This window comes from Zalophus californianus, chromosome 1 (assembly GCF_009762305.2).
Source record: "Zalophus californianus isolate mZalCal1 chromosome 1, mZalCal1.pri.v2, whole genome shotgun sequence".
Lineage (NCBI taxonomy): Eukaryota > Metazoa > Chordata > Mammalia > Carnivora > Otariidae > Zalophus > Zalophus californianus.
The window spans coordinates 8,276,354-8,301,683 of NC_045595.1; the positions used below are offsets into that span (position 1 = coordinate 8,276,354).

Sequence of the window (25,330 nt, forward strand, 5' to 3'; positions counted from 1 at the left end):
TTCGGCTCCGGTCATGATCCCAGGGTCCTGGGATCGAGCCCCGCATCGGGCTCCCTGCTCAGCCGGGAAGCCTGCTTCTCCCTCTCCTGCTCCCCCTGCTTGTGTTCCCTCTCTCGCCGTGTCTCTCTGTCAAATAAATAAAATCTTAAAAAAAAAAAAAAGAGATCTACTTGAAAGCTTAAAGAGGAGTACAAGGAGACAAAGACCAGACACTGATGTGTGGACATTATCATAAGATAGCTTTATTAAATTCCTTTACCTTCTACAACACGATTACAAAAAAAGGAATACTTCATTTAAGTGTAATACTGTCTTTATGGACGTACCGTGGTCGGAAAGTGAAGTTAAAGGTCATGAATACACGTGAGAAGAGCACAGGGACAAAGGCGGGCCAGCCCTGGAGCCTCGCACACCAAGCCCCACGGGCAGGGGAAGGGAAAGCAGGGATAAACGTGGACTTATCTGGGCAGGGTGGGGGGGCTGACCATGAGCTGCTTCTAGGAGCCGAAAATAAACCTAACTGCTGGCTCTGGGGCCAGACACACAGGCACACCACTCTTGCACCCCTTCTCAAAGCTGCCCCAAGTTGTGGCCTTCTGTCAGACACGAGCAGTTGTCCCCGGTCAGCTCTGGTTTTGTTTTCTCTCCGATTTACACACGCATGCGGACACACGTAACCTAGGGTGTCTCCTTTGACCGTCCAAGCTCTTTTGTCCTCGGTACCTCCCTTCAGTCAAAAATCAAAGCAAGCCAGACTCCATTGAGCCAAGAAGCCCACTTTTCTAGGAGAGAAGCCAGCACCTTGCTTTACTGAATGAACACAAGCACTCAGGGCTGTGGTTTGGCTTCAACCCTGGCGGCTGAGCTCAGAGAACTGGACGAGAGGGGACGAGACACCTATTAGCTAGGGACCTTACTCCCTGTCATAAGGCACTTCTCAAGGCTCTGAACCCATCCTCTGTCCCCGGTTTGTTGTTGTTGTTGTTGTTGTTGTTGTTGTTCACAAAAGGAAGGAACTGGAAAGAAAACTATGTTAAGATTCTGGACAAACAGGCCATGAAGGAAACTGTGTGTGTCTGGTGAGCCCTATTTCCAGCAGGCTCTGTTCCAGGCAGCTCCGGAAAGCCTGTAGGTTGTTCACACACACACACACACACACACACACACACACACCCAGCTGGCCCTTGACACACACCACACACACACACACACACACCCAGCTGGCCCTTGACACACACCACACACACACACACACCCAGCTGGCCCTTGACACACACACACACACACACACACACACACACACACACACCCAGCTGGCCCTTGACACACACACAAACACACACACACACACACACACACACAGCTGGGCCTTGTTTGGTTTTCGGCAAAGCCCTGTCTCTTTAAGTTTGCACTGGGAACCCTCGGGGGCAGCCAACTTTTAATTGTGCACACATGGAGTTTTTGGAGCTTGCTCTACGCTTTGCCAGCAAGCGCATATGCCCTTTTTCCCCCCCTTTGAGGAGAGAAATTCTGGAGTCTGGGGAGGCTGAGGACGGCCCCGTTACCAGGGTTCTAAGCCCAGGGACTCAGCAGCTGCTCTGGGAACCGGATTCATTTCCTGCGTCCCCAGGTCTGAAAGATTTTCTAGGAAAATTAATATTTGCCAGGGCCTCCACGCAGGGAGGAGACGGGTTTCTGGGTGATTTTTCGATGTGAACTGCTCACACATCTTGGCTGCTGGGTCCTGAGCCCCCTTACTTGAAAGCAGAAGGAAGGACTCAGCTTCCTGCCCTGAGTGACAAGGACAGAATCTGTTTTGTGAAGAGACCAGAAGAAAATTCTCCCAAGAGAGGTCTTGGCGGGGGAGGGGGGGAGTGAACAAAACACTATTATATAGCAGACAATTAAATGTGGGGTGGGCGGGGGGGGGCATTAAGCCACTCCAGACGTGACCCGTGCATAATAACATTCAGGATTAAAATGAAAATATGCGATTCCAGTGACTTTCAAAATTGGCAACAAGGAATATGATTCCCCCCCTCCCCCGATAATGACTCAAAAATACAGTATTTTCCCTTTCACCCTGCTCCATCCATAATTGCCAGTTGATTGTTCTCCATGTTCTTCATAAACCCACACCCCAGCCTCGGCCACTGGCGCCGATTTACGTAAGAATTTAGCTTCAGTCTGCACTGCGGCTGCTTTGAACTGGCCTACCAGGAAAAACCCGCTTTAAGCTGGAGTCTTGCTGCTGTCGGGGGCTCCTCCTGGGAAGCGGAAGAAAAATCCACTTGCCTTTGAGACGTAGGCCTTGGTGAGTCTGCGTGGGGGCTGGCGAGGGAGGGGACAAGGGACGGGGGCCAGCTGGCTCTGGGGCTGGTTGGCCCCAAGCAGAGGTGCCTCTGGCCTCCCTCACGGCTACTCTTCGGCAGAGGATGACGCAGGACTTTCGTCATCGGACATCGGGGCAAACTGAAACAAGCAGCAGAATTCTTTTTGTTGGGCATCACTTCCAGTGCCTGCAAGGTGCCAACTAGGTTGGCTGGCCTCAGGGCTGAGGTGAGTGAACAACAGAACTTGGTCCCTTGGCCTCAAGGAGGCAATGTTCAGAGAAGCACAGGGATGCTGAGGAGGATTTTCATCACAGATAAAGGATGGAGGGGGAATAGAAGTGGAGAGCAGGTAGTCGGGGTGGGAAAGGCTTCTGAGCTGAGTGACGTTGAGGGATGGGGCTTTTTGGCAGAGGAAGTAGCAAGTGCAAAGGCCCTGAGGCAGAAGCAGCAGCGGAGAGGCTGAGCAGAGTGAGCAAGGGGCAGAGGAAGAGAGTGTGGGGGGGAGGTGAGGGTGTTCGTGCAGGGCTTGGTGGGCTCTGGGGAGGACTTTGGCTTTTTCTCCAAGTAGGGTGACAGCTACAGTGGGCTGTGAGCCGAGGAGGGATATACCCTCACCCACGTGTTCACAGTGACTGACCTCTGCTTGCTGGGGGGGGGGGGTACAGACTGGAGGCGGCAGTGAGGGTGGGAGCCAGGGTGGAGGCAACAGCAGTGGTCTAGGTAGACAATGATGGAGGACTGGGGTCTGTCCCCCAGGAGCCCCTGGGAGTGGGACAACACATCAGACAGCAGCTCATCACCTGGTCCTATCAACCCCATCTTTCAGTTGAAGAAACCGAGGCCAAGCTGATCCCCAGGTGATGCCCTGAGCACCACAACTGAGTCCCAGATGTCCAAGCACTCTGGGGAATGAAGCTGGGAAAACCTAGAGCCTCAGTAAGAACCTGGAAGTCACGTGGGCGACAGAGGGCTTATCTCAGTGACCCTCACTCTCCTGGACTATTTGGGGGGGTCACTGTGGTCAACACCTACCATGCCAGCCTTGAGCCAGGCTGCAGACATGCCTCAGGGAGGCCAGGGCAAGGGCAAGGCAGAGTGAGGAGGAAGGAATGTGAGTTTCCTGCCCTAGGTCTGGAGACAGATGGCTCTCGGGGCCTCCCCCATTCCTATCTGTGAGACTTTGGGCCGGGGGCGTAACTATTCTAAGCCTCAGTTTCCCCACCTGAAAAACGGAAAGGATAACAGTACTTTATGCAGCTGAATCAGGCTCTTGTGGAGGGTTCAAGAAATCATGGCTGAGAGGCACCTAGAATCTGGTCCCTCAGACTGGAAGAGCTTGATTCCTCCATCAGACAAGGGTATCGCTTTAGAGACCTATGAGGAGTGCCACAGTCTCCCCCTTCAGACTGGAACGCCTCTCTCCTCCATCAGGCGCTTACGATACAGCAAGTATCAAAATTATCCTCCTCTGGAGGCTTCCCAGACAGTGTTCTGCTAACAGACATCATTTCTTAAAAACCCTGGTTTCTGTGCTCACATAAGAGCAATGCTGAGTTAGACACACCTTAGGTTTCTTTACAGGGAGACATCTCAAGGCCTTGAATATACACTGACATGCTTCGAGCAAAAGCCAAAGTCCTCACTGTGGCCCACAATGGCCTGCGTGATCTACAGTGTCACCTCCTTGCTCTCATCTCCCTTGATGCTCCTCAAACACATCAAGCATGCTCCCACCTCAGGGCCTTTGCAGGTTCCCTCTGCCTGGACAGCCACACAACTCACTCCCCCACGTCCTCAGTAGCTCCCCATCTCCCACTGTCCCCTCCTATCCTGTTTCAGATTTCTTTCCAGCAGTTACTATCACCTGGTCATGGTACACTGATTTGTATATTTTGTATCTGCCTGCTCTGTGGGGGCAGAAACCGTTTCCAGTTTGGTTCGGGGCTCTGGCCCCCAGGGTCTATCATGCGGCAGGTGCTCTGTAAATATTTCTCAAACGAGTGAACGGTAGTTAAGAGCCAGCCTTTGGAACCAGCCAGGTCCAGGTTCAAATACTATTATGTATTCTCAGCTGTCCGTGCCTCATTTCCTCACAGGGGCACCAGGAAGGTTCAACAAGCATGGGCCCCATACAGCCGCAGCCCTTCCTAACCATCTGTCCCCTCGCAGAGCGCCCCCCCCCCCCGCCCCCCGCCAGGGCTGACACTCACCGAGCACTTGATGTTCATGCGAGAGTACAGCATGGACGCGATTTCACTCTGCCCGGCGTCCAAGGCCACCATCAAAGCGGTGCTCCCGTCCTGTAAAGCAACCACTGCTTTGACGAGCCCCGAGCGGTGCTCCCGCCCTCCCTGGGGCGCGCCGGGCTGGGGACTCACGCGGTCAGTGAGTGAGATGTCGCAGCTGGACACGGCCAGCAGGAGGCCCGTGATCTCCTTGTGGCCGTGCTCACAGGCGCACATGAGGGCCGTGGAGCCGTCGTCATCCTGCTGGTTGACGTCCGCTTCACAGGCCAGCAGAGCTTTGACCACGTCCACCCGCCCGTGGCTGACGGCCAGCATCAGGGCGGTCTGCCCCGCCTGGGCAGGGCAAGGAACAGGGTTATGGACTATGCGGGGCCCCAAGGCATGACACCCTTGCTCAGAAACCTTCTGTGGCTCCCAAGTACTGTGATGGTAACGGCATTCCCCACTCACTGGCCTCCTTCTAGATCTCAAACAATCCCTCCCACCACCGGGCCTTTGCACCTGCTGGTCCCTCCTCCTCCTGTCTCCTTTTCATCCCTCACGTCTGGACTTAAATGTTTCCTCTTTGGGGAGGTGCCACTTGCCTACCCCCTCCCATCCCCAACTAAAGCAGGTTCCTCACTCCCAGGTGTCAATATAGATGTACACATTTACTGAGCTAAGATGTGTATACTTTTCCCATATGTCAGTTGAACCTCAATAAAAATTAAATCAATGTTCATTACTGGATGAGCAGAAAAACAAACTACAGAATATCACTGAGCCTTAGAAGGGCATGAAGGACTGATGCACCCCGGACCTTGAAAATATTATGTTCACTGGAAGAAGCCAGGCACAAAAAAACACATACTACATGATTCTATTTATGTAAAATATCCAGAATTGGTAAATCCATAGAGATAGAAAACGGACTGGTGGTTGCCAGGAGCAAGTGGCGGGGGAATGGGGAGTGACTGCTAATGGCGCAGTGCTTCCTTTTGGGGTGATAAGAATGTTCTAGAAGTAGATGGAGGTGATGATTGTACAACATTGTGAATGTACTAAACGCCACTGAATTGTATACTTTAAAAGGAATAATCTGGGGCGCCTGGGTGGCTCAGTTGGTTGAGTGTCTGCCTTCGGCTCAGGTCATGATCTCAGGTCATGAGATCGAGCCCTGCGTTAGGCTCTGGGCTGGGCATGGAGCCTGCTTTGCTTCCTAAAAAAAAAAAAAAAAAAAATTCTCCTGCAACACCCCGCCCCACACGTATGTGTGCTCTCTCTTAAAAAAATAATAGTAATAATTTTTTTAAAAAAGATTATCCCAGGGTGCCTTGGTGGCTCAGTCGTTAGGCATCTGCCTTCGGCTCAGGTCATGGTCCCGGGGTCCTGGGATCGAGCCCTGCATTGGGCTCCCTGCTCAGCGGGAGGCCTGCTTCTCCCTCTCCCACTCCCCCTGCTTGTGTTCCCTCTCTCGCCGTCTCTTTCTCTGTCAAATAAATAAATAAAATAAAATAAAAAAGATTATCCCTTTTATTTTTTTAAAAAAGATTTTATTTATTTGAGAGAGAGAGAGCGCACGTTCATGCACACAGGCACAGGGGAGGGGCAGGGGGAGAGGGAGAAGCAGGCTTCCCGCTGAGCAGGGAGACTGACGTGGGGCTCACTCCCAGGACCCCAAGATCATGACCTGAGCCGACTGAGCCACCGGGCACCCCTTAAAAAATTTTTTTAAGTAAACTCTACTCCCAACAAGGGGCTCAAACTCAGGACCCCAAGAGCAAGAGTCACATGCTCTACCAACTGAGCCAGCCAGGGGCCCCTAAATGGATAATCTTACGTGTATTTCACCTCAGTTAAAATAAGTAAACCATTGAAATTATTTTTAATTAAAGAAGAACTAAATCAATAGAAAAGCCAGTGGGAGGGGGCGCGCCTGGGTGGCTCAGTCATTAAGCGTCTGCCTTCAGCTCAGCTCATGATCCCAGGGTCCTGGGATCGAGCCCCGCATCAGGCTCCCTGCTCAGCGGGAAGCCTGCTCCTGCCTCTGCCTGCCACTCCCCCTCTGCCTGCCACTCCCCCACTCCCCCTCCCCCCCCTTTTTTTAAGATTCTATTTATTTACTTGACAGAGAGCGTGAGTGAGAAGTAGATAGAGGTGATGATTGTACAACATTGTGAATGTACTAAACGCTCTCCGTGCTCACTCACGCTCTCTGTCAAGTAAATAAATAGAATCTTAAAAATAATGGGGTTCTAAAGCTAGACCATGGGGGTTCAAATCCCACCTCCTCTAGTCTGGCCTTGAGGAAATGGGTGCTTCTCTGAGCCTCGACTCCCTTGTCTGTGGAGTGGGGATTCTCCCCCGAGGCATGGAATAAGATCACATCTGGCCTTGGTGCACAGCCAGGACTTGGTCAGCGGGAAGGGCTGCCTGGGTCCGCAGCACGGAGGGCCCATACCTGGCTGGCTTTGGCATTGACGTTTCCGAGCCGGAAGAGCTGCAGGATGGTCTCGATGTCATCCTGGGTCTTCAGGGTAGCCAGGGCAGTGAGCATGATGGGGCTGTAGCCAGCACGGTTCTGCTTGTCCACCTGACACACACCTGGGGGGGACACCGGACCTTCAGAGCCCAAAACTGGGGGAGCGTCCATGAGAACCAGGCAGCATATCCCCCATCAGCGGCCAGATTCCTCCCTTCTCTCAGGCTGAGAGCCCCATTCTGCCCCAGCGTCTCCACCTCCACTATGCCACCCCATTAGATGAGGGACTTCTAAGAGGGAGACTGTGTCTCCGTCCATCAGCCTGGCACCCAGGTTTCGGGCTAAGAATAGGGGTTGTGTCTCCTCCACTGATCTGGAAGAGGCAGTCCCCTTCAGCCTGGTCTGTATCTTCTCCATCAGATTGTGGGCTCGGCTTCCTTCATCAGTGTGGGAGGCTGTGTCTTCCCTGTTAGACCAGGGAAGGACAGAGTTCTCCTTGCCTATTCAACGACGGTAACTTTTAAGTCCCAGATGGGAGGCTATGCTCCAGAGGTGTCACCTTCATCACACAGGGGGCCTTGGAAGGGGGCTGGAAGGTGTCCATGTTGTCCCTAAGGCCATGTCTGCCTTTTTCAGTATGCTGGGGCTACGGGTAGGACCTGTGCCTCCCCCCACCCCCAGACTGGGAGGCTGGCATGCTCCTCAAGAGACCAAGAGGGCAGCGTCTTCACCATCGGACCATCAGGCTGGGGGGAGCAGCCGGCCCACCCGCCCGGGCCACCCCCCTCCCCGCCCACGCCGGCTCACCGCTGTCAAGCAGCTGCCGCACCACGGGGAAGTTGGCATGAGACACAGAGTAGTGCAGAGCCGTGTTGCCGTTGCTGTCGGCGATGTTGACCACGTAGTCCAGCAGGCGCGCCGACATGGCCCGGAAGGTGACCAGGTGGCGCCTCACGAGCTCGGGGTGTGCATCGCTGCGGCAGGCCAGGCGCAGCCACTCCTGCAGCACCGTCGTGTAGGCCACTTTCTGACCACAGTGCGGGAGGGGAGGGGTGTGAGGGCGGCAGCAGCCTGCTCCCCAGTGGCCCCCCACCCCGGATGAAGCCCCAGGTTGGGGAGTGTGGGTAGGGACACCCCCCCATCCTGAACCAGAGCCTGAAGGAGAAGCGTGGGCACCCCTCCCCTGATGAGCCCCTTGCACTCAACAGTGTGGGCTCCCCATCCTGGACAAAACAAGGGCTCTAAAGGGACTCCAGGCACCGCAGTCCCAGATGTGCCCCCCTGAGGAAGGCACGAGCACCTCCATCCTGGGCCCATGGTCTTCAAAGGCAAGTACAGACCCCCAGAAAGAGAAATGTGGCAGCAACTTCCCTCAAGCTCCCCAAACAGCAGAAACCAGAGGTCAGGACCGTGGGCGGGCGACCGTCCTCGGGGCCCCTCCCACCACCCTGGCCCCTCCCACCACGGCCCCTCCCCCCCCAAGCTCTTGGCTGGGATCCCAGAGTCCCTTCGAAGCCGACACAGGGAGACACTGTGGATGAGAAGCTGGGGTGGGGGTGGAAGAGAAGGAGGGGGCCCCAGGCCCAGGGCCCCATCGTACCAGCTCCCGCTCAGTGAGGGCATTGGGGTTGTCCAGGTACTTTTCCAGGGCCAGGCAGGCTGAGATGAGGTCAGGGCTTAGCTCCATCCTGCCAGGGGCAGATAAGGGGCAAGTTTATCTTTTTTTTTTTTTTTTTAAAGATTTTATTTATTTATTTGACAGAGAGAGAGAGACACAGCGAGAGAGGGAACACAAGCAGGGGGAGTGGCAGAGGGAGAAGCAGGCTTCCCGCGGAGCAGGGAGCCCGATGCGAGGCTCGATCCCAGGACCCCGGGATCATGACCCGAGCCAAAGGCAGAGCCTAACGACCAAAGGCAGAGCCTAACGACTGAGCCACCCAGGTGCCCCGGGGGGGGGGGGGGGGGGGGGGGGAGTTTATCTTGAGAGCACTCACCGCAGCCTCCCGGGTGACCCCAGACATGGGGAGCAGACAGAGCCCAAGAGAAAGTGGACATACAGGCTAAAGTTTATTCCAAGCGGACAGTGGTGGATAGAAAATCTTTGCCCGAGGGCAGATTTTTCACTGGGGGGGGGGGGGGCGGGCGAAGGTAGGTGTGGCGTATGTCCCAAAGACAGTGGGTGGCTTAAGGACGAACTTTGCCTGTCCCTTAAATTCTAACCCCAACAGCCCAAACTGCCCGCATCAGGCCCTTTATCAAAGCCTGCAGACCTTTGGATGGCCAGAAGGAGAAAGTGCTGGTTCGCTAATTCGGACGAAGGTGTGCACGACCGATGGCAGGTTCCCTCAGAGGGCATGAATGGTGAGATCTGAGGCAGGGGTCACCCACCTCACACCATCTGAGTTCATCCCACACAGAAAACTGACCGGATCTCCTCCTCCGCGTTCGCTCCTGACGCGCCCTCTGCCACGGGCGCCTGCTGAGACTCCCGAGACAGCTGGCTCTCCTCCTGGCTGCTCTTGGCCACCGCCGTCCCCGAGGGCCGGAGCTGGGGGGCTTCGGCCACACTTGGAACCTTCTCCTTTGGCTCCAGGGCCTCACTCTCTGTGCTCTCGTTGTCTGAAAAGTTCTCTGCTGTGCTCGAGTCCTCAGATGAGGACTCGTACCTGGGAAGGAAGGACAGGTGGAGTGAGGAGACGCAGCAGATGGGACAGGACATGGGCTCTGACCGCTTGACCTCTCTGCACCTTGGTTTCCCCATCTGTTAAATGGGAATAATGGCAGTATCGGCCTCACAGGGCCGTGGCGACGTGCCTTACAGCACCCGGCACGCAGGAAGCGCTCAATAAACACTAGCTAGCACTGCGATCCTGCTTGGGGTGGGTGGGGGGAGAAATACTGCTCTCACCCTCTACTCTTCAGTACCTCGTCTCCCTTGGCCCCTTATGCAGGTCTAACTGCGTCAGACCCTCACGCCACTGCAAACAGGTCCCTCTTGTGCTTCTTGCTGCCTCTGGACAAAGCCTAAGCTTTGGGCCCAGCATTCAAAGTCCCCAGACCATCCCTGTCTACCACTCCTTATGGCTCTGGCTTCTCATGCGTGTGGCTTCCTCCTCCCACCTCTGAGCCTTTGTCCAGGCTGTGCCCTCCCAACCCCCACTCTTCACTCTGCTGGCTCCTGCTCATCCTGCAGCACGCTCGTCCCCTCCTTCAGTGTCTTCCCCGGGGACATCAACGCCTCCCCCCGCACCCTGCACTGCCGAGTGTCCCCATGCCCCATCACCACTCCAACCACACTGGGTCTGAACTGTGTGCCAGTGCCCGAGGCCCCACTGGACTGGGAGCTCCGTCCGGGTAGGAAGCCAAGCCCAGCACCTTCTGCAGACTAGCACAGACCAGCGGCCACAGCACAGGCTTGGGAGTCTGACCACCGGGGCCGACTCCTCGTCGCCGTGTGAGCTACAGTAAGACATCCGGCCCCGGAGTGCCTCAGTGTCCCAACCATCTACCGCGCCTTGCTTAAAGGAGTGAATCCAAGTAAGGGGCCTAGGCCAGGGTGCATTCTTGGACATGAACAAACCAGGGAACAATCAGAAGGGTAGAAGCTGAGGAAAGGGTGGGAGCGTGGGGTGGGGTGGGGGGCTCCTCTCACCCGCCATTGACCCCCACAAATTGCAGGCTCCTCCGGTGGGCCGCGGGGTCTGCGGACTCCTCTCTGCGTTTCATGATGGACCGCACACCTGTCGGGGGCTCGCCTGGCGGGGGGAGGGGGCAGGTGGTGTTGTTAAGAATCTCCCAAAGCCAGACCCTATGCCCAGGCCTCCAGGGCCCCGTCCCCCTCGGCGGCCACCCCCACTCACCTGCACCCCCTGCCTCCTCTGACTCACACGAGGCTGCTTGCCTGGTGGGCTCCGTGTTAGCAGCCTCGCGGGCGCCCATTCCACCCGCGTTCTTCTCAGGCTGTGCCAAGGGGGTTACTGCCACTCCTGGGGGTGACGAGGATGACTCTGCCAGAGCCCGTGGGAGCCCTGCAGGGGCAGGAAGAGAGGTGCTCACCGTGGGTAACAACGTGGGTGGTCACATACCCCAGGCCAGGCGTTCGGAGGGCTGAGGCTTGTGTTGCGTTGTCAAATCTTCCCAGCCCATGAGATTCTGGTTGTTCCAGATAAGGAAACTGAGGCACAGAGGGTTGCCTGAGGTCACCCTCACCCTCTGAGCAGCAGAATTGGATTCCAACAGCCTGTGCTGGCAGCTGATCAGGGACCGGGAAGAAGACACTGTGACTACAATCCCGGCTTGTGACCAGCCCCCCGCAACATCACACTGAGTGTTATCTGGAAATAAGGTTTGATCACAGCCAAGAGTCCCCGGCATGGTAGGGACTCAACTCTCCCATGAACAAGCTGTGTGACCTCAGGTAAGTCACTTAACCTCTCTGTGCCTCAGGAGAATGACATCTCCTCCATCGTGGCGTTGTTGTGCAGACTGAAGACAGCGACATGGGGGGAAAGGGCTTAGAACAAGGCCTGGATGTCAACAGTGCTCGAGGATCATTTGTTAACTCAAGAGCGCCGGAAGCACTACTTAGATAAGATTTACTAGTATTTTAACAAAAGCAAGGTTGTTCTTCTGAACTTTAAGCAGGTAACACTTAAACAATCAGGAAAAAGAAATAATAAGGGTTACTAGAAAATAAATGTTTTTTAAGATTTTATTGATTTTTCTGAGACAAAGTGAGCAAGAGAGAGCACAGGCAGGGGCAGAGGGAGAGGGAGAAGCAGACTTCCCGCTGAGCAGGGAGCCTGATGCGGGACTCAGTCCCAGGACCTTGGGATCATGACCTGAGCCGAAGGCAGACACTTAACCGACTGAGCCACCCAGGGGCCCCGGAAAATAAAAATTAAAACCCACCCAGGTAGGGTACCTGGGTGGCTCGTTCAGTTAAGTGTCTGATTCTTGGTTTCAGCTCAGGTCATGATCTTGGGGTCACGGGATTGAGACTCGGGTCAGGATCTGTGCTCAGTGCAGTCTGCTTGAGATTCTCTCTCTCCCTCTGCCTCTCCCACCCCACTCACATGGACGCACGTGCGCGCACGCTGGCTCTCCCCTTCTCTCTCTCAAATAAATAAATAAATAAAATCTTAAAAAAACAAACAACCCATCCAGGTAGATTTTCAGTTTGGGAAGATGAAAATGTTCTGGAAATGGACGGTGGGGATGGTCACGCAACAATGTGAATGTGCTTAGTGCCCCTGAGCTGGACACGTTAAAATGGTTAAGATGGGGGCGGGGCACCTGGCTGGCTCAGTCGGTGGAGCATGTGACTCTTGATCTCAGGGTCATGAGTTAAAGCCCCACGTTAGGCATGGAGCCTACTGAAAAAAATAATAAAATAAAATAAAATAAAATGCTTAAGATGATAAGCCTTATATCATGCATACGTTATCACAATTTGAAAAAAACACCCAGCTTGGGCAGAGGACAAAGGTGACTCTGTGGGCACTAGGTCTCAAGGGTGCCCACTGCCCACGTGGCAGTGGGGGCAGCAGGGAGCTCCAGGCCTGGATCACCAGCCTGGGAGCCAGGAACAGAAGTGCCACCATGAGTGGCTGTCCCCATCTCAGAACCTGCTCAGGTTCCCCCAGGCCACGTGTGGCTTCTGTGCCCCTGCTTCCCCAGGACGTCTCATTTCTACCCCTGGCCACAGGCTCTGCAGACCAATTCCTTTCAATTCCTTTTAACTTTTTTTTGACAGGCACAGTGACTACTTCCTCAAGTCCATGACCACTCAGAGTTAAGAGCAGACAGTCACCAGTCAGCACAAGCAAAGCATGAAGAACAGAGGAGACACAGCCACAAATGGGTTTGACGGCGCCCAGCCCAGGGTGTGGCCGGGTCTGGCCGCTTCCAGGGCTGTAGCCTGAGCCCCTGTGGGGAACCAAACACACACTGGGGTTTCTATGCAAGTCTTTTTTTTTTTTTAAGATTTTATTTATTTGACAGAGAGAGACACAGCAAGAGAGGGAACACAAGCAGGGGGAGTGGGAGAGGGAGAAGCAGGCTTCCCGCCGAGCAGGGAGCCCGATGCGGGGCTCGATCCCAGGACCCTGGGACCATGACCCGAGCTGAAGGCAGACACCCAACGACTGAGCCACCCAGGCGCTCCTATGTGAATCTCCTGATTTCCTTTTTTAAACTCTGTCAATAAATTCACATCCAACAAACAAAATCACTCCGTGGCCAAGTGGGATGTGTCAGGAGGCAGATGGGCCAGTTCACCGTCTCAGTGATTGGCCCCAAACTCCAGATTCCTAATTTCAATGCCGGGGAGGGTCAAAAAAATCAGGTGAAACAACATTTTGCGCAGTGAAAGCAGCGGGTCACAAAAGGACAAATACTGCAGGATTCCACTTTTGTGAGGTCCTCAGAGGGGTCACATTCACAGAGACAGGAAGTGGATGGTGGGCGCCAGGAGCCGGGGGAGGGAACGGGGAGTCGGTGTTTAACTCAGACAGTTTCAGTTTGGGAAGATGGAAAAGTTCTGGGGATGGATGCTGGAGATGGCTGCACAATAGTGTGAATGTGCTTAGGCCACTGGACACTCGAAAATGGGTCACATGCTAAGTTTAATGTTATGTGTATTTTACCACAATTTTTTAAAAGTGGAGGAAAAAAAAAAAAAAGAAATAGAGCAGCCCCATAGCCCATTCTGCCCCAAGGGAAGAGCAGGCCACATGGGGCAAAATGATACCACAATTTACATGGGGGAACCGAAGTCCACAACCAGCTAAGACAACTTTACAAAAAAGGGCAAAGATGGGGAACCTGGCTGAAGAGAGAGTAAAACATTCCAAACAGCCACAATGGCCCAACAGCAGGCATTGCTGAGGGAAGAAAGGGCCAAAGGAACAAAGGCGAGAAGGCCAGGCCCAGGCCCCAGCTGAGGGAGCTGGGGTTAAGACAAAGGGGCTTCCACAAATTGGTGGGAAAGTTGGTCTCTGGGGTGTGATGCTGGGAAAAGCAGCTTACTCGACCCAAGGGGGGGGGCGGAAATCAAGCTAGATCCCTACCTCACACCTTAACACAAAAAACTCTGAAGGATCAATGTAGCTACCAGAAGCTACAAAGCTACAGGAAGAAAATGTACAGAATATCGGGGGCCTCAGGAAGGGGAAAGATTCCTTTAAAAAAATTCCTCAAAGATGGGGCGCCTCGGTGGCTCAGTCAGTTAAGTGTCTGACTCTTGATTTTAGCTTGGGTCATGATCTCAGGGTTGTGAGATCAAGCCCAGAATCAGGCTCTGCACTGAGCACGGAGCCTGCTTAAAATTCTCTTTGTCCCTCTCCCTATTCCCCACGCTCTCCCTCTCTCTAAAAACAAACAAACAAACTCAAACTACATATGAAAAACACAAGATGATCTCACTTACATGTAGAATTGGAAAAAACCAAACTCCCAGATGCAGAGAACAGAGCGGTGGTTTCCAGAGGCAGGGGGTGAGGGAATAGGAGAAGGGGGTCAAAAGGTAGGAATTTCCAGTTATGAGATAAATAAAGCCTGGAGATGTCCTGCCTAGCATGGGGACTATAACTAATAATGCTGTGCTGTACATTTGTAAGCTGCTAAGAGAGCAGACCTTAAACATTCTCATCACAAGGAAAAAGCCTGTAACTCTGAGCTGACAAATGTTAACTAAACTTACTGCGATCATCGTTTTGCAATATATACAAATATCACTATTTGTATACCTTGAATGGGTATAATAATGCTACATACCAATTATATCTCAAAACCTGAAAAAAATTAAAAATTAAAAAAAAAGAAAAATACAATGGATTTAACTGTATCTGACATGAAGATTTCTACTTGATTAAAAAAAAAACAGGGGCGCCTGGGTGGCTCAGTCGTTAGGCGTCTGCCTTAGGCTCGGGTCATGATCCCAGGGTCCTGGGATAGAGTCCCACGTCGGCCTCCCTGCTCAGCGGGGAGCCTGCTTCCCCCTCTCTCTCTGCTGCTCCCCCGGCTTGTGCTCTCTCTCTCTCTCTGTCTCAAATGAATAAATAAAAACCTTTTAAAAAATTAAAAATAAAAATAAACAAAACAAAAACAACCCTCACAGACAAAGTTAAATGAGGGGGCGCCTGGGTGGCTCAGATGGTTAAGCGTCTGCCTTCGGCTCAGGTCATGATCCCAGGGTCTGGGATAGAGCCCCGCATCGGGCTCCCTGCCCAGTGGGGAGCCTGCTTCTCCCTCTCCCACTCCCCCTGCTTGGTTCCCTCTCTGTCTCTTTGTCAAATAAATAAACTTGTAAAAAAAAAAAAAAAGACAAAGACAAAGTTAAATGATAGAAGAATGTACATTATGGGAAGATACTCACAATGCCAAAAATGACCAAGGGATTATCTTCTAGAACAAGATTCAATAAACTTTTTCTGTAAGGCACCAGACAATAAATATTCTCAGTTATGTGAGCCATAAGGGTCTCAGTGGCAAAAGCAGCCCTGGACAGTATGCAAATTAATGAGCATGGCTGAGTCATGATAAATTTGAATTTCATATAATTTTGCTCATGTCACAAATGTTGTTCTTCTTTTCATATCGTTCAACCATTTAAAAACATAAAAACCATTCTTAGCTTTCAAGCCTATAAAAACAGGCAGTGGGCTGGATTTGGCCCAAAGGCTGCAGTTTGCCAACCCTGATTCTGGAATATGCCAGAACTTCTCAAAATTGTCCGAGGAAAAATGGACAAAGGCTATGAATAAGTGATCCACAGAAGAATCTTATTAAACATATATGGTGATGCCCAACCTCACCAAAAAAAATCAAAGAAATGCACATTAAAACGAGGAGATACCACTTTGCGCCAGTGTCAGATGGGCAAAACATGAGACAAAACTTTGTGCCGGTGGGTATGTGGGGAAATGGGCACCTCGGTTCCAAGCGTGGCTGGTGGGAGTGGGGACAGGAAGAGTTTTCCCAGAAAGGATCGGACAAAACGTGGAGTGAGGTGGTGAATTCCCTGTGATTCAGCAACCCCAGGGGAGGTGACACTTGAAGACAGTGCCGTCACTGCTCATGACAGCCAGGAGCTGGAAGGCACACAAGTGCCCACCGACAGGGCACAGAAAAGAAAACTGTAGCACGCCCCTAGGGCAGAAGGCGACGCAGTCATTACAAGTGACAAGCCCGAGGTACAAGCATCAGGATGGAGAGTTCAAAAAGAGTGTACAGAGAGGAAAAAAAAGAGAAAGAAACAGCAAGATTTCTTCTTCGGAAATCACAATACCATTTTAGGAAATCAAGCATGCACAGAGCATATTTTTCAAGGACACTGAAATGTCTAAATAAGCTTTCGGAAGGTGGATTGCGAGGAATGAATGGACACGGGCTGGGGGGTGGGGAGCATGAATGGACACGGGCTGGGGGGCGGGGAGCATGAATGGCATAGGGCAGGGGTTGGCCAACTACGGACCGTGGGCACGATTTTTGCATTTTTGATGGTTGGACAAAAACAAAGAAGAATGCTATCTGGGATATGTGAAAATTACATGAAATTGGGGCGCCTGGGTGGCTCAGTCGTTAAGCGTCTGCCTTCGGCTCAGGTCACGATCCCGGGGTCCTGGGATCGAGCCCCGCATCGGGCTCCCTGCTCCGCGGGAAGCCCGCGTCTCCCTCTCCCACTCCCCCTGCTTGTGTTCCCTCTCTCGCTGTCTCTCTCTCTGTCAAAAGATAAATAAAATCTTTAAAAAAAAAAAAAGAAAGAAAATTATATGAAACTGAATTTCACACAGCCCCACTTGTCCTTTTATGTATTGTCCACGCTTACATGCTACACAGGCAGAACCGGGGCACTAAACTCATCAAAATGCATACGTTAAATATGCAAAAAATACTTTTACATATTATAATAAAGCTTTAAAAAAAAAAAAAAGAACCAAGCAGAACTGAGCCGTCACAACAAAGATCATACGACCCTCAGCACTGAGGATGGAAGGAGAAGGTGGAAAAAGAATCAAGTAAAACGAGAGGGCTGGCGTGCACAGACCGACAGAGCTGGTCGCTGTGAGCTGAAGAATTTAGATGAACTAGGTTTGGGCCTCCTTCGGGCCAAAAGACATTTTTAAAAATGTAAACCACTCAGCCACCCAGTGTGGGAAGGGAGTGAGGCCACGGGGGAATAAAGCAAGTTGGCAACAGACGTCATGGGCCCCAAAAATGGTCTTCCAGGGGCGCCTGGGTGGCTCAGTCGGTGAAGCATTTGCCTTTGGCTCAGGTCATGATCCCGGGGTCCTGGGATCGAGCCCCACAACAGGCTCCCTGCTGCTCAACGGGGGAGCCTGCTTCTCCCTCTCCCTCTGCCCCTCTCCCCTGCTTGTGCTCTCTCGCTGTCAAATAAATAAAACCTTTAAAAAAATATGGTTTTCCAGAAACCTGTCCTGAGAAAACAGAAGATGTGAGGGGTTTCCACAGGAGGATGTCCGCGTGGCACGGATGACAGCAGAGACCGATGTGGCTTTTCAGGAAATACGGCATCCCAGGAATTTTTAATGACGAAAAGAAATGCCTCTGGGATCATGTTAAATCCAAAAAACTAAAGGCGTAGTTTGAATTCTGGCCTTATGAACAGTGGGCAACCACCCTAGGCCTCCGTTTCCTCATCTGTAAAATGGGGATGAAAACACTGCCCAAAGCATCCGCATCCGGGTGGCTTGGGGAGGTAAATGAGTTAAAATATGAAAAGAGCATCTAAAAATGCCCTGGCCCCTTGGTGAGGCTGCCTAACTGCTTTTCAAAGTCAAGTAACACAAAACGACGCTTTCCATCAGCATCAGTTCCCTGTTGCCAGGCTTGAAAAATACGTATTATTTTCTGCATTAAAAATTTCGGAAGGAAAGAAGAAGTGCTGACAACAGCTGCGTCTGGGCGGTGGTGGGTTTACTGGGGTTTTGCTTTGTGTTCCAGATTTTTCTGTTACTTCCCAAATTTTCCACAAAGAGTATGAATTGCTGTCAGAGGAATATGTTTCGAAAGGGAGCAAAGGACATTTCAAAGCCCTGGAGCCCCCACGGATGTACATGCCCAGCTGCCCCTTCTCTGCTGCGGTGGCGCCTTTGGAAGGTGGGGGGGGGGGAGGGACCCGGGGAGGTGTCCAGGCCTCTGCCTGCCTCACCCACCCGAGTCAGCCTGAGGGGAAGGCTGCTTCTCACCCTCCCCGCCCTTCAGCTGCAGTGAGGGAATTCTAGATGGCAGAGAAGTCCTGCTTGCCGCCGCCTCCTCCAGGGAGTACTCCCAGATCTACCCATCAAGCTGGCCGACCTGAACACATGGTTGGAATGTTTGTCAAGTTCTGTACTATCTAATTTCATTCTTCACAGTGCTTCTCCCAAGTCTACAAGCCCTACAGGACCCATCTCTGATGCCCTGCCATCTCTAGACCTTGCTTCTCCAGCCTCATTCTATTCCAGCTGGTTCCACACCTTGACGTGCTCAAGGCAACTCCTCACTTCGGGACCTTTGTCCCTGTTGTGAACACTCTTCTTCCCACCTCCATGCCACCTGCCTGCCTCTTCTGTTTCATGTCTCGGTTCAAAGAGCCAACAGCCTGACGCCACACGGAACACTCGATAAAAACTGACGCATTAAACCTCACACTGATCTGGTGACACCGGGCTGTCAGGACCCCCGATTTGCAAATGAGGCACACAGAGGTCAAGTAACTGGCTCAAGGGCACAGAACTAGGAAACAGCGAAATCAGAATCGGAACCCAGACCACCACCCCATCCAACTACTGCCTGCCCTGTGCCCCTGTTTTATCTGCTTCAAACACGTATTCTCTGAAATAATATTTCTTCAGTTATTTATTATTAGGACTTCACGTGTTTATGGCACAGGCTCTGTCTATCGGGTTCACTGCTGCGTCCCCAGTGCCTAGAAGAGTCTGGCACATAGCAGACATTCAATAAAAGTCTGCTGAATGAAAAGACACTAAAATGAACTGCACACTCCAGTTCTGCTCAAGCAGAGCCGAGACTGGGGCTGGCTGCAGCAAGAAGGAGTTAAGTGAGACACAAGAAAGAACTCTGGGGGGCAGCAGCCTGCACAGAGTGGGAACATCACTATGTCTGTGTGTCCTGCAGGCAGGCAGCCCCATGGCTGCCCTAGGTGGCATGACTGGAATGAAGGCTGCCTCTCAGAAATCCCAAGGCTGAACTGGGCAGGGCCCTTGGCTGGGGGCCAGAGTCAAAGGGCCGGGAGTTTGTGATGGACACAGAACAGAGGAGTGGTGTCCGGAGCTGGCCAGGAACAACACGGAAAAGCAAGAAAACACAGCTGGGTCCCCACCCTCCAGCTTGTGCCCTCGGGTCCCGCCATGGGGCTCTGACATTCGAGACTGGGTTGAGGGCCTGAGCTGCACCTTTGAGCCCTCTGTAGGTTCAGGCTGACCTTGGTCTAGATCCTGGCTCAGCCACTTCCTGGCTGTGTGACCCAGGGCCAGTACAACTTTTCCCTGAGCCTCAGTTTCCCCAGCTATAAGCAGAATTAGCCTGAAAATTATCAAAAGCAGCGACAAGCAGGGATTGAGGGTTCACTGTGCGCATTAATTCACATGAGTCCTAGAGGTGCGCACTATCACTACGCCACTTACAGATAGGGAAGCTGAGGCTCAGAGAGGTGAAGTCCCTCACCTAGGGCTACATCAAGATGTAGAATTTGAACCCAGGTGGCTTGATTATAAAGCCCCATACTCTTTAGCCTTCCACGAGTGAAACCCTTAGCGTGGCACCTGGCACTAGGCTAGCGCTTGATAAAGAACAACTGTCATTATTATGAATCATTCCGACAGCTTCTCCCAGGAGCCCAAGGGTAGCAGTGGTGGGGCAACTGTCATTTTGCAGATCCCACATCCTCTTTCCTGGCATGCAGACTCAGCACTTCTGCCAGGGGGACACCCCTCTGTTCCCTCAAAGGCCACCGGACTTGGTTGGGGCTCCTCTACCCCCAGGATCTGGGGTCGGGCAGTGAGGGACACCGTGATTGGCTCCGTGATGGGTACATGACTGCCACCGGCCAATGAGGGGTACCCCTGGGATTTTTTTATGGGCACTCTTTGGACTGAGAGGCTCCCTTTCCACTGAGATGGAAGGACAGATGCCTGGAGTGGTGGGGCCACTTTCACTCACCTGAGAAAGACGACTCCAAGGCGCACAGAAGAAGTCAGAGATCCTTGATGATACTGGAGCACCTAGATCCAGCTATACCTAAAGTTGTCCCTAAGTTACGTGAACAATACATTTCCTTTTCCTCGCCTAAACTGGTCTGAAGTTGGGTTTCTGCCATTCACTGAATAAATTGGGTTTTTTTTGGCCCAACGAACCAATAGTCTTAGGGACCCTCCCTCAAATACCTCCTGTTTTCTGGATACTTACAACATACTAGACATGAAAACGCACACTTAATCAGATACCTGATTTTTCCGCATGCCTCCCTACAACACAGAATCAGTGGAACAACTGTCCCCTTTTTTGCAGGTGAACAGACAAGAGGCTCTGAGAGCCAGAGTGGTTGGTCTGCTGGAAGGCCAGGGCTGGGGCTAGACCTTAGCATTCAGAGGAACAAAGAGGACCTCTCCACCACCCTCCCCCATCCACCATGGCTCACCTGTTGTCCCATCGCAGCTTCGTTCCGTGATGCTGATCTTTTTCACCAGGTGGACGTTGCCAGTGGGCACGTTGCCCGTGGATGCTGGGAATGCTGTCTCTACCACCTCATGGCTGCGGAACACAGCAGGGCTCTCGACCCTTCCAGACGTCGCCAGGGACCGCAGCCCTGTCCCATAGGGCTCCAGACTCTGGGCCCGCTGTGCAGGGGCCCCGGCGGCTGTACTGGCCACCACCTCCACCTCCCGAGGGCCCTCTACCACCCGGACAGTGTCCACACGGATGGGGCTGTCTGGTGGGGGCCGGGGCCGGGGCTGGGGCTGGGGGTCAGCCTGCCGGGCCTGAGCTGCTTGCAGCTCCCGGAGGGTTTTTTTGAGCTGGGTCTCCAGCACGGCGACCTGAGCGGCAAGGGCTGCCTCCCCATCGGGCACCCCCAAGTCCCGCTCCCGGACCCAGGTGCCCACGCTCCGGGTCTCGAGAGTCACCGGGTCCTCGGGGGGCTCTGGGAGGTCCAGGCAGAGCTCGCTGCGGCCCCGGGCCCCTGTGGGATGGCCCAGGAATTTCTGGCTCTTGAGCTGTACTGTGAGCTGCCGTTTCTCCTCCTGCAGCACAGAGAGCTTCACCTGGAGCACGGGGATCAGCTTCACCTGCTCCTCCAGCTGCCGCAGCTTCCGCAAGGCACCTGCCATCTGTTCCCGCACGTGGGCCAGGTGCCCGGCGCTGGGAGGCACAGGTGTGGACAGTCCTGAGCCCCGTGGTGTCGGGGGTGGCAGCCCCACGCCCACCAAGGAGCTGGTGGAGCCTGCCGCGCTGGGGGTCAGGGAGCCCAAGCCAGTGGGCGCAGCCGCCTGGTCCTCCAGGCGGCGACGGGCGTCCAGCAGCGTGCGCTCCACGCGCGGGTTGAAACCGGCTCGGGTCTCCAGGGCACCGTACTGCGGGTAGAAGCCACGGCCACAGTAGGAATAGGCCGAGTGGCGGCTGTCCCCACTGGCATTAGAGCACAGAGACTCGGTGGATGTCCACCAGGAGCCAGGACCTCGGGGCAGTGAGCCGAGGCGCGGCCGGCGCTGCACGGCCACTCGCCGGAGCGTGTGGCCTTTCTCGATGTCATCCACGTACTTGAGAAAGTCCAGGTCGAGGCGGTAGCCGTAGGGCGTCTCCACGGAGTACGGCGGGTCAGGCTCCCTGGCAGGGAAGGTAGGTGGGGAGGCTGGGCCAGGGGTCCCTGGGGCATGAAGAAAGACCAGGGTGAAGACTCACATCCCTGGGAGAGTCAAGGTTTATTTGCCCAAGGGATGGGAGCCCACTGGGTGCTCAACCGTGACTCCAGTCTCAAGGCAAGGCCCTGTCCCCCTCTCAGAAACCCTCAGGGCAGGCCTGTGCCTACTCCCTCAACACCCCCAGCACAGGGACCTGTGTCTCTACTCAGACCAGCCCCTTTCCCTGAAAGACTGTCTCCCCCATCAGACCCTCCAGGGTAGAGCCAAAAGGTCCTCATTCAGGCCCTCTGGGCATTGAGGTATTCTACCCTCAACAACACCCCCCACCTCCTCCTCCCTGGCCTCTACCCCTGAGGCAAGCCATATCTTTCTCCCAGACCCCAAGGCAGAGCCCCTTCTTTCTGAGACCCCTGACCTGGGAAGGGGGCTGGCACGTGCAGGACTTGGGCCATCCTCTGGTCTGCAGATGCTCCTCAAGAGTCACCTGGGGCCTATGACTCAGATCACCTGCAGCACCGGCTGAGGCGTACCTGGGAAGAGGGGATATTGGAGCCTGGAGTCGGGGGGAGGGGATGTGGTCACCCCTCCCCCACAACTGTCCCCCTTCCACCCCCCCCACCTTCCCCGAGTCCGGGACCCTCTCATAGGAATACACCCGGCCTGGCTTGTGGAAAGGGGTTGGGGGGGAGGGCCCCCGAGGCCTGGAACAAAGAAACCAAACCTCACGGCCTGCCTGCACATCTGTCCAGCCCCTGGACAGGCTCCAGCTGCTCCCACAGCCCCGCCTCCACAAGGCCCTGGGCCGGGGGGCCCCAAGCCCGACAGGCCCCACCCTTCCTGCACCCCTCCTCTCAGCCCAGGCCAGAAGCTGGCTACGGGGACAGATCGGGGCTGAGGTGGGCAGGGGGCTGGGGCACTAAGTGGGGGACAGTCTTCCTGCAAAGATCCGAGAACACGGGAGACACAGGGGCACAAGGAGAGATGGAGCTCAGGGTAGGGGACCCCAAAGCAGAGCGGGGTCAGGCCAGCCAGAGTGGGGGGGGTAGGGAAAGTTGAGGGGAGGCAGTGAGGAGCAAAGCCTTTCCTCTTTATGGAAACAATTTTCTCTAAAAATAAACAGTTTTGCTGCCGGGCTACACGAGAACTTCCTGCCCCCCCAGGATGCGTCCGGCTCAGGGGCGCAGCAGGGATAGAAGGCCGGGTGGTGGCCAGGGAAGTCATGGGGGTGGGGGGGGGAGGAAGTAAGAGAGGGTGCCTGAAGGCTGCAAGAGGGAGGGACAATCAAAGCCTCTCACTAACCTCTCCTCAGCCCTGGAGACCAGCCAGGACCCTTTTGTCCCCACCACTCAGCCTGAGCTTGGCCAGTCCTTTCTGCTGTCTGACCTCCAGCCACCCTGCTCCAGAGGCCCCATCCCATCCCACCAAGGAGGACTCTCTCTGGCCTATGGGTGCCAGGGCAGTGGGTACCTGGGAGGATGGGCCAAGCGGGGCACCTGCCGGGCATGAAGGCGAGGCTGGGGCTCCAGGGGCGGCCAAGCTTGTCCTCTCCTCACACCCTGCTCGCCTCTTGCTTAGTCTCTCCACGTCTCTCCGCGTCGCTCCGCATCCGTCTGTGTCTCGCTCCACTTCTCTCTCCCTCTCTCTCTCTCTCTCTCTCTCTCCACGTCTCTGTCTTTCAACGCCTGGAGCACAGTCACCAATTGTATGAAATTCGGTTTTCCACCTGCTTGGAGGTTCACCCCCTACACACCACGGAGGTGATCAAAAGTATTTTCCGGAGACCTGAGAGAGACTGGTGGCAGGAAGCAGAATTGGAATAGCCTGTGGGGGCCCCTGGAGGTGAACAGCGGTGGGGCAAACAATGGTGATAAGTGTAATAATCACCCCAGCCGCTCCTTTGATCACAACAGTCCCATCAGGCACTCCGTTACTGCCCTGTTTTGGAGACAGAGAAATGTCCAATGACTTGCCCAGGGTCACCAGAGGAGGAAGGGGCCGGGTCTGGACTTGAACCTAAGCCTGGCAGATTCCCCACTGCCAGGGCCACACCACTCTCACCCCCAACTCCACATCCCTCTGCCCATTTCCCAGACACAGAGACTGAGGTCTGAGAGTGTCCAGTCATCTGACCACCCTCCAGGTGCGAGGATGACTCCAGGTCTAGAAAGCAGATGGAGGTGGGGAGTGTGGTGGCTGAAGCCCCCCTCCCTGTATGGGACCCCTGGGGTGCAGAAAAGGAAACACCAGGTAGGAGAGAGATGGAGAAAAAGGGAGACGGGACACTCCCAGAGGGGACAGGTAAGGGGCCGCGGGGTCCCGGGCCGACCCGAATGTCCGGCGAGGTGTCCCTGAAGCCCCCCTGCCAACCAAACCCGGACGTCTCTGGGGTCTCCCCGCCCCAAAGATGGGGGCAAGGGTGACCCCGCCCTGTGCAGGGAGGGGGCGGGGCCTGCGGGGTCCCCGGCTAATGGCAAACAGCTGCCGCTCCCCACGCCGGCCCAGCCGCCAGGCCGAGGCCCAGCCCGGCCGGACGCCCGGACGCCTTCCCGCCGTCTGGGGCCTGGCTCGGCTCGGCCACCGAGGAGGGCGAGAGGGGGCAGAGCGGGGGTAGGGAGGTAGAGAGGAGAACCGAGGTGGGAGAAAGAGGCAGAGGGAGGGCAATGATGCGGGAAAGGGGCAGGGCGAGAAGTACAGATGGAGGAGGATGGGGCCGGGGGAGAGAAGCAGGGCCGGGGTCAAAGACGGGGGAGGGGGGACAGAGACGCGGGGAACGAGACACTCAAAGTCGGGAAAGTTTGGACCTAGACGATGGCGTTGGAAGCAGCAGCTCGTAGAGAACGGCGAGGTCGCGCCCCGGGATTGGGGGTGGGTGGGGTGGGGACCACGCTCGAACCCCGAACCGGACTCGAACCCCGACCCAACCTCGGGTCCTACTCGCCTCGCGCGCTCCGGCCGCCGCAGTCCCTGCGTCCCGCCGCCCGTGCGTCCTCCGCGCGCCACCGCCCGGCCGCCCGGCCCTCGGCGGTGGCTCCGCCCCCGCCCTGCCCCCTCCGGGCCGGCCCCGCCCCCAGGCGCCCGCAGCCCGGGCCGCCGTGGAGGGGGTGCCGGGAGAACGCGATCGCACCTGGACCGCAGGTGTGTGTCTGTGGGTGTGTTCGCGCGCGCGCCAGGGGTCCGGTGTCGTCCTCTCGCCCCTCCTCCCCGAGTCCCCAGAGCATGGTCCCCGCCACCAATGCAGCTGGGCGCTGCGGGGGGCGGGAGGGGGCGGGGCTGGCCGAGGCCCAGCTCCGGGAGGGCGCGGGCGGTGGCGGCGGCGGGAGGTCACCCTTCCCCCATTTCCCCCCCCACTCCCCCCCCCCCCCCCCCCCCCGGCCGAGGGCTGGAAGCGGCCCAGCACAGGCCTGGTAC

At 55.0% G+C, this 25,330-nt stretch overlaps 1 protein-coding gene across 4 annotated transcripts; it reads right to left on the minus strand.

Annotated features, from left to right (window-relative positions):
• Positions 1–1,271: 1,271 nt before the first annotated feature.
• On the minus strand, positions 1,272–25,132 carry KANK2 (KN motif and ankyrin repeat domains 2). 4 transcript variants are annotated; one of them, XM_027587641.2, is made up of 13 exons: positions 25,047–25,132; positions 23,390–23,755; positions 22,338–22,452; positions 20,704–21,927; positions 10,901–11,068; positions 10,693–10,795; positions 9,467–9,706; positions 8,641–8,728; positions 7,848–8,067; positions 7,020–7,162; positions 4,712–4,912; positions 4,544–4,633; positions 1,272–2,472 (listed from the first exon to the last, which is right to left on the minus strand). In XM_027587641.2, exons 3-13 carry the CDS (start codon positions 22,372–22,374, stop codon positions 2,419–2,421), a joined length of 2,568 nt encoding a protein of 855 aa, XP_027443442.1. In that variant the 5' UTR covers positions 22,375–22,452; positions 23,390–23,755; positions 25,047–25,132; the 3' UTR covers positions 1,272–2,418. The 4 variants fall into 4 exon arrangements, with proteins under 4 accessions (XP_027443442.1, XP_027443443.1, XP_027443441.1 ...); XM_027587642.2 differs by having other exon boundaries at positions 23,390–23,604; positions 25,047–25,103; XM_027587640.2 differs by having other exon boundaries at positions 23,390–23,857; positions 25,047–25,071.
• Between the last annotated feature and the right edge of the window lie 198 nt (positions 25,133–25,330).

Excerpts from the sequence above, each read along its gene's own strand:
- KANK2 (XM_027587641.2), bottom strand. The coding sequence starts at position 22,374 with ATGGCCCAAGTCCTGCACGTGCCAGCCCCCTTCCCAG. Across the intron at positions 8,729-9,466 it reads AACGCGGAGGAGGAGATCCG|GATGGAGCTAAGCCCTGACC; the intron begins GTCAGTTTTCTG and ends TGCCCCTGGCAG. Across the intron at positions 2,473-4,543 it reads GCATGAACATCAAGTGCTCG|TTTGCCCCGATGTCCGATGA; the intron begins GTGAGTGTCAGC and ends TGCTTGTTTCAG.